General features: G+C 40.6%; 1 protein-coding gene across 1 annotated transcript in view; it reads left to right on the top strand.

Moving 5' to 3' along the window:
- RANBP3 (RAN binding protein 3) overlaps positions 1–19,855 on the top strand; it is a 554,440-nt gene that overhangs the window by 290,323 nt on the left and 244,262 nt on the right. Inside the window, exon 8 of the mRNA XM_053703046.1 lies at positions 15,292–15,407. Within this exon, the coding sequence (XP_053559021.1) occupies positions 15,292–15,407 (116 nt within the window). The remainder of the gene's footprint in view (positions 1–15,291; positions 15,408–19,855) is intronic.

The following is a 19,855-nucleotide window of genomic DNA, read 5'->3' as shown; positions in this document are numbered from 1 at the left end:
CTGATATTCACTGTTTTGTACAGGCTTTAGTTCGTATTAAGCCTGTCATTAAATCAATTTCTCCTTCTTGGAGTCTTAATTTGGTTTTGAGGGCGTTGGTTTTGAGCCTATGCACTCTTTGGACATTTAACTACTTTCTTGGAAAATGTTGTTGATTTTGGCCATCTCTTCTGCTAGAAGAGTTTCTGATCTTTCTACTCTTAGTTGTGAATCTCCTTTTCTGATTTTTCATCAGGATAAGGCGGTTTTGCGGACTTCATTTAAGTTCTTGCCTAAGGTTGTGAATTCTAACAACATTAGTAGAGAAATTGTTGTCCCTTCCTTGTGTCCTAATCCTAAGAATTCTTTGGCAAAATAATTACATTCTTTGGATGTGGTAAGAGCTTTGAAATATTATGTTGAAGCTACTAAAGATTTCAGAAAGATTTCTAGTCTATTTGTTATATTCTCTGGTTCTAGGAAAGGTCAGAAGGCTTCTGCTATTTCCTTGGCTTCTTGGTTAAAGCTTTTGATTCATCAAGCTTATTTAGCGTCAGATCAGGCCCCGCCTCATAGAATTACAGCTCATTCTACTAGATCAGTCTCCACTTCGTGGGCTTTTAAGAATGAAGCTTCAGTTGATCAGTTTTACAAAGCGGCAACTTGGTCCTCTTTGCATACATTTACCAAATTCTACCGTTTTGATGTATTTGCTTCTTCAGAAGCAGTTTTTGGTAGAAAAGTTCTTCAGGCAGCTGTTTCAGTTTGATTCTTCTGCTGATGTTTTAAGTTTTTCTTTTCTTCATGAGAATAACTTATATTTTGGGTTGTGGATTCATTTTTCAGCATATGGCTGTTGTTTATTTTTATCCCTCCCTCTCTAGTGACTTTTGCGTGGAGTTCCACATCTTGGGTATTTGATATCCCATACGTCACTAGCTCATGGACTCTTGCCAATTACATGAAAGAAAGCATAATTTATGTAAGAACTTACCTGATAAATTCATTTCTTTCATATTGGCAAGAGTCCATGAGGCCCACCCTTTTCTTATGGTGGTTATGATTTTTTTAGTATAAAGCACAATTATTTCCAGATTCCTTTGTTGATGCTTTTTACTCCTTTATTTATCACCCCACTACTTGGCTATTCGTTAAACTGAATTGTGGGTGTGGTGAGGGGTGTATTTATAGGCATTTTGAGGTTTGGTAAACTTTGCCCCTCCTGGTAGGAAGGTATATCCCATACGTCACTAGCTCATGGACTCTTGCCAATATGAAAGAAATTAATTTAGCAGGTAAGTTCTTACATAAATTATGTTTTTTTCTGTTTAAATGTAGTGATTGCAAAAATGCTAAAAATGCTCTGGTCTTTTGGGTAAGTTTTAGTCTGAAATGCCCGATCCTTAAGGGGTTAACATAGTCAGTTTCTTATTCAATCTGTATATAGTTCTCCTGTAGCCATGGTATCTTTTTCTTCAAAATTTTTGATAGACGATTGCTTTAACGCATATGAATTTTACAAGTCTCCCTTTGGTATTTGCTTGAAGGGTTTCTATCTGTTCTACTGTCTCAGCTTATATCTTGTTAATGCAATTCTAGTGTTTTCTACAATAGCCACTTAATTAAGGTGCTGCAAAGCTAATATATGCCGCATATCTGCTTTCTTTCTATTGTAGTATCTCTTTATTTTTTACTTTGCCAGCCTAATACTTTTTAATTTTCTGTTGGACCCTTTTGTATTTTCCTAGTATCCATGGTACCTTTTTCTATATTACATGCAGGTTTAGTATATTGCAGTGGTTGTAAGTCCTGCCTGTAGCCGAGGGGAGGGGGTAGAGCTTCATTAATAGCAACTGAATGACCAGGTTCAAACCTCCATAGTTATTAACACCACACGGTGTGGCGCAGAAAGATATGTCTTCTTTCTAAGTCAATTTCCTTAAGGTATCTATTACAGTATCTTCCTTCAATGAGGGGCGTTTATATTCCACTATGGTGCTTGCTTTATCGGACAGTTGGTTGGCACTTCTTTCTTTTCTGAGTTCTGAGATTACTCTTTGAAGTTGACGTCAATATAGTTCAATCGGAATTCCATTCCAATATGATGCTGGAAGTTCCCTTGGTCGTCTCTTCCAATCTGGTTCCATGTTGGTAGAGGGCAGTCTAAGACTTTTCAGAAAGCCTTGTGTCCAGCCTTAAAATTTTCCTGGGTCCGGAATTTCTCTCAGTATTTCTCTTCTGAAGTCATGAACTGGGATGCATTTCTCCTGTGTTTCCCTTTCCCTAACTCTGGATTCTTGGGGAGTACTGCGTAGAGATAGACTGTCCGACTCAATAAGCATTCTCTGATCTAGGTGAGTAAACCTGTTTCCAGGGGTATCTATCTTAGGTGTGGACATTTCTCCTGTCTTGGTGTGAAGAGCGGGAGTTCTCATGGCAAGAGGTAAGAATCATCACGTATTATTCATTTCTCCTACATTGGTGTGTCCGGTCCACGGCTTCATCCTTACTTGTGGGAATATTCTCTTCCCTAACAGGAAATGGCAAAGAGAGCACAGCAAAAGCTGCCCATATAGCCCCCTCTGGCTCCGCCCCCCAGTCATTCTCTTTGCCGCTCTGAACAAGTAGCATCTCCACGGGGATGGTAAAGAGTATGTGGTGTTAGTTGTAGTTTTATTTCTTCTATCAAGAGTTTGTTATTTTAAAATAGTGCCGGTTTGTACTATTTACTCTACAACAGAAAGTGATGAAGAGTTCTGTTAAAAGAGGAGTATGATTTTAGCAACAGTAACTAAAATCCATTGCTGTTCCCACGCAGGACTGTTGAGCCCAGAGAACTTCAGTTGGGGGGAACAGTTTGCAGACTTTTCTGCTCCAGGTATGACTAGTCTCTTTTCTAACAAGACATAGTAATGCTAGAAGACTGTCATTTCCCTTTTGGGATCGGTAAGCCATTTTCTTAGACTCATAACAGAATGAAGGCTTATAAATGGGCTATATACTGGTTGACACTATTGTGGGCTAAATCGATTGATTTATATAATATTTATATGATTTTTGGAGTGTTTTGAGACTTGGAAACACTTTTGGGAACGTTTTATTACGCCTGGCAGTTTGTTAGACACCTAATCTAGTCAGGAAGGCCCCTTCACTCTGGTATGCAGAGGGAGGAAGCCTCATTTTCGCGCCTTAATTGCTCAGTTACTTCTGGAAGCAGTGCATGCAGCTTCATGTGAGAGGGTCCTGTGGCCACAAAAACGATTCTAAGAGGCTTATTTCTGTGGTGAATAACCCCCAAGGAAGGTAAAGCCGCAGCAAAAGGCTGTGGCAGGGACTGTAGTGGGTTTAAACTGCTAAATTGAACTATTAGCTCCGGTTTGCTCATTTAAGGGGTTAAAGACTTGAAATTTGGTGTGCAATACTTTCAAAGCATTAAGACACTAGGGTGCAAATTTCTTAAAGATCGGATAATTCCTTCATAGTTTTTCAAACATTCAGAAATAAAGTGTACTCTGTTTATTATTTAAAGAGACAGTAACGGTTTTGTTTAAAAACAGTTTTTTTGCATTAATAGCCTGACTAAGTCTGTCTAACATGTCTGTACCTTCAGATAGATTATGTTCTGTGTGTATGGAGGCCAAGGTGATTCCCCCTTTAAATGTATGTGAAAATTGTGCCATGGCGTCCAAACAAAGTAAGGACAGTAATGTCACATTTAATAAGGTTGCCCAAGAGGATTCTTCAAATGAAGGTAGTGGGGATAGTTCATCATCCTCTCCTTCTGTGTCAACACCAGTTATGCCCGCGCAGGCGACACCTAGTACACAAGGTCCATTCGAACATCCAAATCTAGTCTCTCTGCAGCTGACTGCTTTGAAATTGAACGCTTGATTTTATCTAAGCGTGGGTTTTCAGATTCAGTTATAGATACTCTGGTCCAAGCCAGAAAACCTGTGACTAGGTAAATTTACCATAAAATATGGAAAAAATATATCTGTTGGTGTGAATCCAAGGGATTCGCTTGGAGTAAAATTAAAATTCCTAAGATTCTTTCCTTTCTCCAAGAGGGTTTGGATAAAGGGTTATCAGCGAGTTCTCTAAAAGGACAGATATCTGCTTTGTCTGTTTTGTTACACAAACGCCTGGCAGCTGTGCCAGATGTACTAGCTTTTGTACAGGCCTTAGTCAGAATCAAGCCTGTTTACAGACCCATGACTCCTCCATGGAGTCTAAATTTAGTTCTTTCAGTTCTTCAAGGGGTTCCGTTTGGACCTCTACATTCCATAGATATTAAGTTACTATCTTGGAAAGTTCTGTTTTTGGTTGCTATTTCTTCTGCTAGAAGAGTTTCTGAATTGTCTGCTTTGCAGTGTGATCCACCCTATCTGGTATTCCATGCAGATAAGGTTGTTTTGCGTACCAAACCTGGTTTTCTTCCAAAGGTGGTTTCCAACAGGAATATTAACCAGGAAATAGTTGTTCCTTCTCTGTGTCCGAATACAGTTTCGAAGAAGGAACGTTTGTTACACAATTTAGATGTGGTCCGTGCTTTAAAATTCTATTTAGATGCAACAAAGGATTTCAGACAGACTTCATCTTTGTTTGTCGTTTATTCTGGTAAGAGGAGAGGACAGAAAGCTACTGCTACCTCTCTTTCTTTTTGGCTGAAAAGCATCATCCGATTGGCTTATGAGACTGCCGGACGGCAGCCTCCTGAACGAATTACAGCTCACTCTACTAGAGCTGTGGCTTCCACATGGGCCTTTAAGAACGAGGCTTCTGTTGATCAGATATGTAAGGCAGCGACTTGGTCTTCTCTGCACACTTTTGCCAAATTTTACAAATTCGATACTTATGCTTCTTCGGAGGCTGGGTTTGGGTTTTGCAAGCCGTGGTGCCTTCCGTTTAGGTAACCTGACTTGTTCCCTCCCTTCATCCGTGTCCTAAAGCTTTGGTATTGGTTCCCACAAGTAAGGATGAAGCCGTGGACCGGACACACCAATGTAGGAGAAAACAGAATTTATGCTTACCTGATAAAAAAATTTCTCCTACGGTGTGTCCGGTCCACGGCCCGCCCTGGCTTTTAGTCAGGTTTCAAATTTTTTCTTTCAATACACTACAGTCACCACGGCACCCTATAGTTTCTCCTTTTTCTCCTAACCGTCGGTCGAATGACTGGGGGGCGGAGCCAGAGGGCGGGCTATATGGGCAGCTTTTACTGTGCTCTCTTTGCCATTTCCTGTTAGGGAAGAGAATATTCCCACAAGTAAGGATGAAGCCGTGGACCGGACACACCGTAGGAGAAAGAAATTTATCAGGTAAGCATAAATTCTGTTTTCCTCAGGAGGGACTTGATGATAAGGTTCTTTCATCTTCTTGTTGCATGAGAAGTTGACTCGGTTGCTGATGTTCAATCGCTTGTGCTGGTTCTGTTAGAATCAGACAAGCTTTTCAAATAAACTGCTCCTCCATGGAGTTTTATCCGTATTATTAACGTCTTGCAACATGTTATGTTTTCTTATGCTTTCCTTTGTTATAAATTACTTTCCTGGGAAATGTTATTGGCTATTCCTTCTATTCACACAGTTTCAGAGTTGTTTCGATTCTCCAGTGTGTTCCTCCTTATTTGGTGTTTTTCATCGGGATGACCGTGTTATTATTTATACCTGGTTCCTTTCTCAGTTGGTTTTGACCGTCATAAATCAGGAGATTGTTGTGCCATCTTGTTTCCTAATTCCAGTTATCATAATCCTAGATGTGGTCAAGACATTACATTTTGACTTTTATGCTTCTAAGGAGTTTTCGCTGGTCGCAAAGCTTGTTGGCTCTTTTTTTCTGGTAAGCGCAAGGGTTTAAAGCCTACTTCTACTTCCTTGTCTTCTTGGCTGTAAATCTTATTCGGAGGGCTTACATGGAGGCAGCTCTTCAGCCTCTGGCATGTCTTTGTTCTTTCCACACATTCAGTATCTACATCTTGAGCCTTCTAGAATGAGGCCTCAGTGGAACATAGCTGCTAGGTTTTCTCTGGAAAATTTTAGTGAACATCTAAAATGAACAGTTTCTATATTTTTTGCCTCTGCAGAGGTGTTTTTTTCTTTTGACTGAACGTTTTTCTTCAGGTGGTGGTTACTGCCTTGTCTATTTATCCCACCCTCATTATTGGGGACTCCACTGCTTATGTATTGGTTCCTATTTGTAAGAATAGGATTTTGTGGACTCTCATTACCATTAGAAAGAAAACAAAATGTATTCTTACCTGATTATTTTCTTTCTTGGTAGTGAGTCTACAAACCCCCCCTGTCTTATTGTGGTTGGAGGCATTTCCAGTTTGCACCTCTTGCCCCCTGTATCGAACGTACTTTTCCCTATCTTCGTATATGAACTAGTGGGAGGGAAGGAGAAGTACGAGGGATAGTTGAATGCTTTGTTTGGGGTGTATTTGTCTCCTCCTGGTAGCCAGGTGATGCAATTCCCTTTTGTAAGAATAGGATTTTGTGGACTCACTACCAAGAAAGAGAAAATAATGTATCAGGTAAAAATAAATTTTCTTTTTTCTCAAACTGCAAATCCTATTAATTTAATTTAGGTAGTGACTGAGAGTTCACAATCCATTACTCATGGGAACTACTTTCCCTAACACTTGGAGGAGGCAGATTCCCAAACCCCAAGAGCTCTATATAACCCCTCACACATACCTCAGTCTTTTCTTTGCCTCTGTTGGAAAACTGAGTTTCTTTAGAGGGCTTTTTAATGTTTTTGTGGCAGTGCTTGTCAAAGGGATGTATGTGGGGTATTGCTTGATTCTTTTATTCACCTCATGGAAATTTTATCATAAACTTTCCATAATCGGTCACAGGACTTCTGCCTCCATTTATGGATCTACAATATACTCCTATTTCATAAGTTCTCCTGAGATGTTTCTGGGATGGTTGTCTGCTACGTAGATGTACGAGTGTCTACAAGTAAGTATAATTTTTGTTATATAAGACACTATGGCTATGTTATGGGCACTATGTGAGATAATTGCATAATTTGGATGTTGCTAGGGCATTAAAGTATTACATTCATGCTACTAAGGCTTTCAGACAAACTTCTAGTTTGTTTATTCATTTTTCTAACTCTAAAAAAGGACAGACGGCTTCAACTGTTTCTTTGGCTTCTTGGTTGAAACTTTTTTGCCTCACAAAGCTTATTTGGAGAAAGGTCAGCCTCCACCGCAACTAATAACTGCTCATTCTACCAGGTCAGGTGTCAAGGACTTTTAAGACTGAGGCCTCAGTTGATCAACATTGTAAAGCAGCTACTTTGTCTTCTTTGCAAACTTTTACAAAATTCTACCATTTTGATGTTTTCGCTTCCTCTGAGAAAGCTTTTTGTAGAAAGGTGTGCTTCAGGCAGTTATTTGTTTGATTCTTGCCTATTTTATTTTTTGCATGCATTTTATAAATACCCATAAAAATTATAATGGGGTTATTATTATTATTATTATCTATTTGTATAGTGCTGCCAAATTCCGCACCGCTGGGTACAATGATAGGGGTATACAATGACAAAGATTTGTGATACAATACAAAACATAACAAGACTACACAAATCTAGCACAGGAGGAAGAGCTCAGTCTATGAATTCTCTGTTTAAAAGAGATTTCTCCAACATAGGTGTGTCCGGTCCACGGCGTCATCCTTACTTGTGGGATATTCTCTTCCCCAACAGGAAATGGCAAAGAGCCCAGCAAAGCTGGTCACATGATCCCTCCTAGGCTCCGCCTACCCCAGTCATTCTCTTTGCCGTTGTACAGGCAACATCTCCACGGAGATGGCTTAGAGTTTTTTAGTGTTTAACTGTAGTTTTTTATTATTCAATCAAGAGTTTGTTATTTTGAAATAGTGCTGGTATGTACTATTTACTCAGAAACAGAAAAGAGATGAAGATTTCTGTTTGTATGAGGAAAATGATTTTAGCAACCGTAACTAAAATCCATGGCTGTTCCACACAGGACTGTTGAGAGCAATTAACTTCAGTTGGGGGAACAGTGTGCAGTCTCTTGCTGCTTGAGGTATGACACATTCTAACAAGACGATGTAATGCTGGAAGCTGTCATTTTCCCTATGGGATCCGGTAAGCCATATTTATTACGATCGTAAATAAGGGCTTTACAAGGGCTTATTTAGACTGTAGACTTTTCTGGGCTAAATCGATTCATTATATAGCACATATTTAGCCTTGAGGAATCATTTTATCTGGGTATTTTGATATAATAATATCGGCAGGCACTGTATTAGACACCTTATTTCTTAGGGGCTTTCCCAAAGCATAAGCAGAGTCTCATTTTCGCGCCGGTGTGGCGCACTTGTTTTTGAGAGGCATGGCATGCAGTCGCATGTGAGAGGAGCTCTGATACTTAGAAAAGACTTTCTGAAGGCGTCATTTGGTATCGTATTCCCCTTTGGGCTTGGTTGGGTCTCAGCAAAGCAGATACCAGGGACTGTAAAGGGGTTAAAGCTTATAACGGCTCCGGTTCCGTTATTTTAAGGGTTAAAGCTTCCAAATTTGGTGTGCAATACTTTTAAGGCTTTAAGACACTGTGGTGAAAATTTGGTGATTTTTGAACAATTCCTTCATGTTTTTTCGCAATTGCAGAGAAAGGACTTATGGCAGTCAGTCCCCAAGGTCGAGGGAGCGGTTTCTACTTTAAACAAACGCACCACTATACCCATAGAGGATAGTTGTGCTTTCAAAGATCCTATGGATAAAAAATTAGAAGGTTTGCTTAAAAAGATGTTTGTTCAGCAGGGTTACCTTCTACAACCCATTTCATGCATTGTCCCTGTCACTACAGCTGCATATTTCTGGTTTGATGAACTGATTAAGGTGCTCGATAGTGATTCTCCTCCTTATGAGGAGATTATGGACAGAATCAATGCTCTCAAATTGGCTAATTCTTTCACTCTAGACGCCACTTTGCAAGTGGCTAGGTTAGCGGCTAAGAATTCTGGGTTTGCTATTGTGGCGCGCAGAGCGCTTTGGTTGAAATCTTGGTCGGCTGATGCGTCTTCCAAGAACAAGTTACTAAACATTCCTTTCAAGGGGAAAACGCTGTTTGGCCCTGACTTGAAAGAGATTATCTCCGATATCACTGGGGGTAAGGGCCACGCCCTTCCTCAGGATAGGCCTTTCAAGGCAAAAAATAGACCTAATTTTCGTCCCTTTCGTAAAAACGGACCAGCCCAAAGTGCTACGTCCTCTAAGCAAGAGGGTAATACTTCTCAAGCCAAGCCAGCTTGGAGACCAATGCAAGGCTGGAACAAGGGAAAGCAGGCCAAGAAACCTGTCACTGCTACCAAGACAGCATGAAATATTGGCCCCCGATCCGGGACCGGATCTGGTGGGGGGCAGACTCTCTCTCTTCGCTCAGGCTTGGGCAAGAGATGTTCTGGATCCTTGGGCGCTAGAAATAGTCTCCCAGGGTTATCTTCTGGAATTCAAGGGACTTCCCCCAAGGGGGAGGTTCCACAGGTCTCAGTTGTCTTCAGACCACATAAAAAGACAGGCGTTCTTACATTGTGTAGAAGACCTGTCAAAAATGGGAGTGATTCATCCTGTTCCATTAAGAGAACAAGGGATGGGGTTCTACTCCAATCTGTTCATAGTTCCCAAAAAAGAGGGAACGTTCAGACCAATCTTAGATCTCAAGATCTTAAACAAATTTCTCAAGGTCCCATCGTTCAAGATGGAAACCATTCGAACTATCCTTCCTTCCATCCAGGAAGGTCAATTCATGACCACGGTGGATTTAAAGGATGCGTATCTACATATTCCTATCCACAAGGAACATCATCGGTTCCTAAGGTTTGCATTCCTGGACAAACATTACCAGTTTGTGGCGCTTCCTTTCGGATTAGCCACTGCTCCAAGGATTTTCACAAAGGTACTAGGGTCCCTTCTAGCGGTACTAAGACCAAAGGGCATTGCAGTAGTACCTTACCTGGACGACATTCTGATTCAAGCGTCGTCCCTCCCTCGAGCAAAGGCTCACACGGACATCGTCCTGGCCTTTCTCAGATCTCACGGCTGGAAAGTGAACGTGGAAAAGAGTTCTCTATCCCCGTCAACAAGGGTTCCCTTCTTGGGAACAATTATAGACTCCTCAGAAATGAGGATTTTTCTAACAGAGGCCAGAAAGACAAAACTTCTGGACTCTTGTCGGATACTTCATTCCGTTCCTCTTCCTTCCGTAGCTCAGTGCATGGAAGTGATCGGGTTGATGGTAGCGGCTATGGACATAGTTCCTTTTGCGCGCATTCATCTAAGACCATTACAACTGTGCATGCTCAGTCAGTGGAATGGGGACTATACAGACTTGTCTCCAAAGATACAAGTAAATCAGAGGACCAGAGACTCACTCCGTTGGTGGCTGTCCCTGGACAACCTGTCACGAGGGATGACGTTCCGCAGACCAGAGTGGGTCATTGTCACGACCGACGCCAGTCTGATGGGCTGGGGCGCGGTCTGGGGATCCCTGAAAGCTCAGGGTCTTTGGTCTCGGGAAGAATCTCTTCTACCGATAAATATTCTGGAACTGAGAGCGATATTCAATGCTCTCAAGGCTTGGCCTCAGCTAGCGAGGACCAAGTTCATACGGTTTCAATCAGACAACATGACGACTGTTGCGTACATCAACCATCAGGGGGGAACAAGGAGTTCCCTAGCGATGGAAGAAGTGTCCAAGATTATTCTATGGGCGGAGTCTCACTCCTGCCACCTGTCTGCTATCCACATCCCGGGAGTGGAAAATTGGGAAGCGGATTTTCTGAGTCGTCAGACATTGCATCCGGGGGAGTGGGAACTCCATCCGGAAATCTTTGCCCAAGTCACTCAACTATGGGGCATTCCAGACATGGATCTGATGGCCTCTCGTCAGAACTTCAAAGTTCCTTGCTACGGGTCCAGATCCAGGGATCCCAAGGCGGCTCTAGTGGATGCACTAGTAGCACCTTGGACCTTCAAACTAGCTTATGTGTTCCCGCCGTTTCCTCTCATCCCCAGGCTGGTAGCCAGGATCAATCAGGAGAGGGCGTCGGTGATCTTGATAGCTCCTGCGTGGCCACGCAGGACTTGGTATGCAGATCTGGTGAATATGTCATCGGCTCCACCTTGGAAGCTACCTTTGAGACGAGACCTTCTTGTTCAGGGTCCGTTCGAACATCCGAATCTGGTTTCACTCCAGCTGACTGCTTGGAGATTGAACGCTTGATTTTATCGAAGCGAGGTTTCTCAGATTCTGTTATCGATACTCTTGTTCAGGCCAGAAAGCCTGTAACTAGAAAGATTTACCACAAAATTTGGAAAAAATATATCTGTTGGTGTGAATCTAAAGGATTCCCTTGGGACAAGGTTAAGATTCCTAGGATTCTATCCTTCCTTCAAGAAGGATTGGAAAAAGGATTATCGGCAAGTTCCCTGAAGGGACAGATTTCTGCCTTGTCGGTGTTACTTCACAAAAAACTGGCAGCTGTGCCAGATGTTCAAGCCTTTGTTCAGGCTCTGGTTAGAATCAAGCCTGTTTACAAACCTTTGACTCCTCCTTGGAGTCTCAATTTAGTTCTTTCAGTTCTTCAGGGGGTTCCGTTTGAACCCTTACATTCCGTTGATATTAAGTTATTATCTTGGAAAGTTTTGTTTTTAGTTGCAATTTCTTCTGCTAGAAGAGTTTCAGAATTATCTGCTCTGCAGTGTTCTCCTCCTTATCTGGTGTTCCATGCAGATAAGGTGGTTTTACGTACTAAACCTGGTTTTCTTCCAAAAGTTGTTTCTAACAAAAACATTAACCAGGAGATTATCGTACCTTCTCTGTGTCCGAAACCAGTTTCAAAGAAGGAACGCTTGTTGCACAATTTGGATGTTGTTCGCGCTCTAAAATTCTATTTAGATGCTACAAAGGATTTTAGACAAACATCTTCCTTGTTTGTTGTTTATTCAGGTAAAAGGAGAGGTCAAAAAGCAACTTCTACCTCTCTCTCTTTTTGGATTAAAAGCATCATCAGATTGGCTTACGAGACTGCCGGACGGCAGCCTCCCGAAAGAATCACAGCTCATTCCACTAGGGCTGTGGCTTCCACATGGGCCTTCAAGAACGAGGCTTCTGTTGATCAGATATGTAGGGCAGCGACTTGGTCTTCACTGCACACTTTTACCAAATTTTACAAGTTTGATACTTTTGCTTCTTCTGAGGCTATTTTTGGGAGAAAGGTTTTACAAGCCGTGGTGCCTTCCATTTAGGTGACCTGATTTGCTCCCTCCCTTCATCCGTGTCCTGAAGCTTTGGTATTGGTTCCCACAAGTAAGGATGACGCCGTGGACCGGACACACCTATGTTGGAGAAAACAGAATTTATGTTTACCTGATAAATTTCTTTCTCCAACGGTGTGTCCGGTCCACGGCCCGCCCTGGTTTTTTAATCAGGTCTGATAATTTATTTTCTTTAACTACAGTCACCACGGTACCATATGGTTTCTCCTATGCTATTATTCCTCCTTAACGTCGGTCGAATGACTGGGGTAGGCGGAGCCTAGGAGGGATCATGTGACCAGCTTTGCTGGGCTCTTTGCCATTTCCTGTTGGGGAAGAGAATATCCCACAAGTAAGGATGACGCCGTGGACCGGACACACCGTTGGAGAAAGAAATTTATCAGGTAAACATAAATTCTGTTTTTTAAAAATCTCTCCCTTTGTTATTTCTCGTGGACACCACAGCTTGGGTATTAGTTCCCATGAGTAATGGATTGTGGAGTCCATGAGACCCCACCCTTTATATTTTTAAGCATATCTTTTTCCCTGCTCCATTTTTTGGCTCTTGCTCTTTTTCTTACCTCATTTCTGCTTGGCTATGCATTGCTGAAGTATGTGGGAGGGGTTATATAGAGCTCTTGGGATTTGGGAATCTTTGCATCCTCCAAGTTGTAGGGAAGGTAGTTTCCATGAGTTCTTTTACCAGCATTAAAGAAATGAATTCATCAAGAAAACATAAATTATAAATGGGTCCTTTTTGAACAGATTGCAGTCTCTCGCTTAGATCTCCTTGATTTCTTAAATCAATTGCAGTCTTTGATCAATGTTCCTTTGCTTTAATTGACTTGCTCATTGAATTTAACAAGAAACAAAGACTGCGTTCCATCGATTTAATAAATTCTAAATCTGTAGTAACAAAAGGAAATTTGCATATCTGTTAATGATGTACCCTCTTACTGTTTTTGTATATAAGGTCTTAATTTCAAGATCTAATTTAATATCCCTTTTACGCAGTCAATTTCCCAGAAATTGTAATTCTAGATTGCTCATCTATCACCTCATAATCTCAAGACTCTACAATACTCTTAACCCTTTGAGTGCTAAGCACTTTCCCACCTGGGTGCTAAGGTTTTTTAAAGGTTTTTTTTATTTTAATTTTTAAAAATATATATATTTTTTTTACTTTTCTTATTTTTTTTATTTATTTCAGATACCCAAGACTTACACTGTTGGAAAGGTTAGGAGATTACTTTTCCAACGGTGAGTCTTGGGGGTCTGTAGCTGCTTAGATGCCTGAGACAGGCATCTAAGCAGCATGCCCCCTGCTCCTATATTTAACATTGTTAATGTTAAATAAGGTTGTGCGGTGATATCATCACGTCATTGCGCATGACGTGAAGCCCCGGTGGGAGCCCCTCAAAGTGGGAGAGTGCTAGTGACGGCTCTGAGCCGTCATTAGCACCTGACTGAGACAATTTGGGACGGCTCAGAGCCGTCATTAGCACTCAAGGGGTTAAAGCTCCCATAGCTTTGTTCCTCCTTGCCTTCCATGTTATATATTATGTATATAAAGCACCTGTCATTTTATGAGAGAAAAAAAAGAGATATTGACCCTGTTAAAAAAAACTTTCCATGCAGGTTTAAAAATGCTCTTCATCGTATGTCCATATAAACAAGTTTATTGATGTAATTTCATAACACACACCTTGTCTCCAGCACTTAAATGCCCTTTAAATAAGTATATTAGTTTTTTTATATAAAAAAGAACAAATCCCATTACAGTAGAGAGGAACAGAGGCAGCCTACCGTGGCTCTGACGAGTAAATATCCAAATACAATACAGCGAAAGCCAGGGCGCACTGAAATCCTCCCAAACAAGGCTGCTTCAGTAAGAGCATTTTTTTCTCCCTATGCTTTTAAAATATTTGGATAATTTAAAGGTGTTTTTTTATATTTGGTGGATTTGGCTGCATATATATTCCGTGCGGATGCCATGTTGGTTGTATGTTACTTTTGACGTTTGGATAAGGACGCTGCTTTCAGCACTAGCTATCACCATGGGACCCACGCTCCATTGTGCTCTTACTGAAGCAGACCTGTTTGGGAGGATTGCAGTGCGCCCTAGCTTGAGCTGTAGTGTACATCTTTTTTTGGATTACATAGATCACCAAACCATTTTTTGCATGTATACTTAAGGCACCTGTTCTTAGAGGTGTTACAGCTCCTAGTTTGGATTTGGATAACCTCTGTTTTATTTGTGCAATTTGTTGTGTGTTTTGTTTTTAAAGCCCCGTTTGGCTTTATCCAGAGACATCTTGCTATTTGTGGTTTTATTACTAATCCTTTAATGGGTATTTCTTGACCATTTTTATATGATAAATAATAGTGCTCATTTCTGTTTTGTGTAGTTTATAATGTAACTACACATTTTGCTTTGTTCTTAAAGGGACATTATACACTCATTTTTTTTCTTTGCATAAATGTTTTGTAGATGATCTATTTATATAGCCCATAAAGTTTTTTTTAAAAAAAATAAATGTATAGTTTTGCTTATTTTTAAATAACATTGCTCTGATTTTCAGACTCCTAACCAAGCCCCAAAGTTTTATGTGAATACCGTCAGCTACCTTCTCCAGCTTGCTCCTGTTTGTGTAAGGGGTCTTTTCATATGCAAAAGAAGGGGGAGGGGGGAGTGTCTTATTTCCCACTAGCAGTGGGCTTTCCAGCTACCTTTTCAACAGAGCCAAACTGACAGCTTCTAAGTAAGTTTTTAAATTATACTGGATTTTTATATCAGTATCTGTGCATCTTATTCTTTATAGTAGTGTCTATTACATGCAGTTATATGAAAATGAGTGTATACTGTCCCTTTAAGAGGTTATCTAAGGGTCTAAATAAGATAGTGATTCTTAAAAAGTTGAAGTCTTGTGTTCTTCATCTTAGCTTTTAAAATGTGTAGCAATGTAAATTTAAGGTATTTTCAAGTCTGCTTCCCTAATGTTAATTTTTCATTTTATCCTACAGTTTTCAGCAGTGGAACAAATGGTATCAGTGTTTCCTCAGAGCCTTCTGGCTCTGCACTAGGTGATGCAGTTGGGAGCCCAGCCACCCCTCCGGTTTCTTCCAGTGCTGCAAAAAAGGTGAGAAAAGTTTGAGACTGGCAGCCATAGCTGCAACAAAAAGGCCAATAGGAAAATAACTGTCACATATATTTAATATTTCCTCTTTCTTATTTACAATATAGTCTCTCTGTTTTTAAATTTCTTCCATAAGATGGTGAGAGTTCAAGAGCCATCACATGTGGGACTTAAGTCCAATCCTACAGGTGGACCTCTGTTAGGACGTGGTTTGAATCCCACATGTGATGGCTCAGACTCTCCCCATCTTATGAAAGAAATGAATTTATCAGGTAAATTATAAGTTTCTTTCATGTAATTGGCAAGAGTCCATGAGCTAGTGACGTATGGGATATACAATCCTACCAGGAGGGGCAAAGTTTCCCAAACCTCAAAATGCCTATAAATACACCCCTCACCACACCCACAATTCAGTTTTACACACTTTGCCTCCTTTGGAGGTGGTGAAGTAAGTTTGTGCTAATAGTTCTACGTTGATATGCGCTTCTCAGCATTTTGAAGCCCGGTTCCTCTCAGAGTACAGTGAATGTCAGAGGGATGTGAAGGGAGTATCACCTATTGAATGCAATGGTTTTCCTTACAGGGATCTATTTCATAGGTTCTCTGTTATCGGTCGTAGAGATTCATCTCCTACCTCCCTTTTCAGATCGACGATATACTCTCATATTCCATTACCTCTACTGATAACGGTTTCAGTACTGGTTTGGCTATCTGCTATATGTGGATGGGTGTCTTTTGGTAAGTATGTTTTCATTACTTAAGACACCCTCATCTATGGTTTGGCACTTTATGTATTTATATAAAGTTCTAAATATATGTATTGTACTTATATTTGCCATGATTCAGGTTTCAGTATATTTCCTTTTGCAGACTGTCAGTTTCATATTTGGGAAATGCATTTTTTAGGAAAACTTATTTCTTACCTGGGTTATAGTCTTTTTTTCAATTGACTATCATTTTAAAATTGCGGGCAGAATTAGGCTCGCGAGTGCGCAAAATGCCAAACTATATTGCGTCATTTTTGGCGCGAGATTTTTTGCCACAAAGTTACGTTTGATGGCGTAAATTCGTTATTTCCGGCGTCTTTGTTGACACTGAGTCCTTTCACAAGGTTGCGTCTTCAATGACGCGAGTGTGTCCTTTCCGGATATTAGCACCAAAAATTGTTCTCTGGTTGTTTGTGCGTCATACTTGGCGAGAAATATTTTCATTATTTTAAACCCCATTCCTATATGCCTCTTGCCTTTTTTCTCTATCAGAGGGCTATGCTGTTTGCATTTTTTCCCCGTTCATGAAACTGCCATATAAGGAAACTGATAATTTTGCTTTATTTGTTATTTTTACTCTTACATTTGCAAGATGTCTCAATCTGATCTTGTTTCAGAAATCACTGTTGGAATCCTGCTGACTGATAACAGTTCTACCTAAGCTAAGTACATTTGTTGTAATTTTGTGGAGATTATATCTCCAGCTGTAGTTTGTAATAAATTGTCATGATAAACTTTTACATGCAGAGAATATGTCCATCAGTAATAGTACATGGCCTGCTGCTGTTCTTTTAACATCTAATGTACAAGATATACCTGTGAATTTATAACAATGTATTGCTGTTTCTATTCAGAAGGCTTTGACTGCCATCCTGCCTTCTAATAAATGTAAGGGTCTTTTAAAACTTCAAAATTTCAAATGACCAACAACATACTGAATTATCCTCCTCTGAGGATCTTTCTGATTCAGAAGATCCTTCCTCAGATATTGACACTGACAAATCTACTTTTCTCCAACATAGGTGTGTCCGGTCCACGGCGTCATCCTTACTTGTGGGATATTCTCTTCCCCAACAGGAAATGGCAAAGAGCCCAGCAAAGCTGGTCACATGATCCCTCCTAGGCTCCGCCTTCCCCAGTCATTCTCTTTGCCGTTGTACAGGCAACATCTCCACGGAGATGGCTTAGAGTTTTTTGGTGTTTAAATGTAGTTTTTATTCTTCAATCAAGAGTTTGTTATTTTAAAATAGTGCTGGTATGTACTATTTACTCTGAAACAGGAAAGAGATGAAGATTTCTGTTTGTAAGAGGAAAATGATTTTAGCAACCGTTACTAAAATCGATGGCTGTTTCCACACAGGACTGTTGAGAGGAATTAACTTCAGTTGGGGGAAACAGTGAGCAGACTTTTGCTGCTTGAGGTATGACACATTTCTAACAAGACTCGGTAATGCTGGAAGCTGTGATTTTCCCTATGGGAACCGGTAAGCCATTTTCTTAGTTTAAGTAAAAGAATAAAGGGCTTCATTAGGGCTTAAAAAACTGGTAGACATTTTTCTGGGCTAAAACGATTACTTTACTAAGTATATTTGGCAGATTATTACTTTTAATAGTTGTTAAATCTTGGGGATTGTTTTAATAAAAACGGCAGGCACTGTATTGGACACCTTTTTCACTGGGGGCCTTTTCTAGTCATAGACAGAGCCTCATTTCTCCAACATAGGTGTGTCCGGTCCACGGCGTCATCCTTACTTGTGGGATATTCTCTTCCCCAACAGGAAATGGCAAAGAGCCCAGCAAAGCTGGTCACATGATCCCTCCTAGGCTCCGCCTACCCCAGTCATTCTCTTTGCCGTTGTACAGGCAACATCTCCACGGAGATGGCTTAGAGTTTTTTAGTGTTTAACTGTAGTTTTTTATTATTCAATCAAGAGTTTGTTATTTTAAAATAGTGCTGGTATGTACTATTTACTCTGAAACAGAAAAGAGATGAAGATTTCTGTTTGTATGAGGAAAATGATTTTAGCAACCGTTACTAGAATCCATGGCTGTTCCACACAGGACTGTTGAGAGGAATTAACTTCAGTTGGGGGAACAGTGAGCAGTCTTTTGCTGCTTGAGGTATGACACATTCTAACAAGACGATGTAATGCTGGAAGCTGTCATTTTCCCTATGGGATCCGGTAAGCCATTTTTATTCAGACAGTAAATAAGGGCTTCACAAGGGCTTATTAAGACTGTAGACATTTTCTGGGCTAAATCGATTCATATATTACACATATTTAGCCTTGAGGAATCATTTAATCTGGGTATTTTTGTTAAATAATATCGGCAGGCACTGTTTTAGACACCTTATTCTCTAGGGGCTTTCCCTAATCATAGGCAGAGCCTCATTTTCGCGCCGGTATTGCGCACTTGTTTTTGAGAAGCATGACATGCAGTCGCATGTGTGAGGAGCTCTGATACATAGAAAAGACTTTCTGAAGGCGTCATTTGGTATCGTATTCCCCTTTGGGCTTGGTTGGGTCTCAGCAAAGCAGATACCAGGGACTGTAAAGGGGTTAAAGATAAAAACGGCTCCGGTTCCGTTATTTTAAGGGTTAAAGCTTCCAAATTTGGTGTGCAATACTTTTAAGGCTTTAAGACACTGTGGTGAAATTTTGGTGAATTTTGAACAATTCCTTCATACTTTTTCGCAATTGCAGTAATAAAGTGTGTTCAGTTTAAAATTTAAAGTGACAGTAACGGTTTTATTTTAAAACGTTTTTTGTACTTTGTTATCAAGTTTATGCCTGTTTAACATGTCTGAACTACCAGATAGACTGTGTTCTGAATGTGGGGAAGCCAAGGTTCCTTCTCATTTAAATAAATGTGATTTATGTGACACTGAAAATGATGCCCAAGATGATTCCTCAAGTGAGGGGAGTAAGCATGGTACTGCATCATTCCCTCCTTCGTCTACACGAGTCTTGCCCACTCAGGAGGCCCCTAGTACATCTAGCGCGCCAATACTCCTTACTATGCAACAATTAACGGCTGTAATGGATAATTCTATCAAAAAGATTTTAGCCAAAATGCCCACTTATCAGCGTAAGCGCGACTGCTCTGTTTTAGATACTGAAGAGCATGAGGACGCTGATGATAATGGTTCTGAAATGCCCCTACACCAGTCTGAGGGGGCCAGGGAGGTTTTGTCTGAGGGAGAAATTTCAGATTCAGGGAAAATTTCTCAACAAGCTGAACCCGATGTGATTACATTTAAATTTAAGTTGGAACATCTCCGCGCTCTGCTTAAGGAGGTATTATCCACTCTGGATGATTGTGAGAATTTGATCATCCCAGAGAAACTATGTAAAATGTGCAAGTTCCTAGAGGTCCCGGGGCTCCCAGAAGCTTTTCCTATACCCAAGCGGGTGGCGGACATTGTAAATAAAGAATGGGAAAGGCCCGGTATTCCTTTCGTCCCTCCCCCCATATTTAAAAAATTGTTTCCTATGGTCGACCCTAGAAAGGACTTATGGCAGACTGTCCCCAAGGTCGAGGGAGCGGTTTCTACTTTAAACAAACGCACCACTATACCCATAGAAGATAGTTGTGCTTTCAAAGATCCTATGGATAAAAAATTAGAAGGTTTGCTTAAAAAGATGTTTGTTCAGCAAGGTTACCTTCTACAACCAATTTCAT

Source organism: Bombina bombina, chromosome 2, assembly GCF_027579735.1.
Source record: "Bombina bombina isolate aBomBom1 chromosome 2, aBomBom1.pri, whole genome shotgun sequence".
Lineage (NCBI taxonomy): Eukaryota > Metazoa > Chordata > Amphibia > Anura > Bombinatoridae > Bombina > Bombina bombina.
This window is presented reverse-complemented; position numbering and strand designations above follow the sequence as displayed.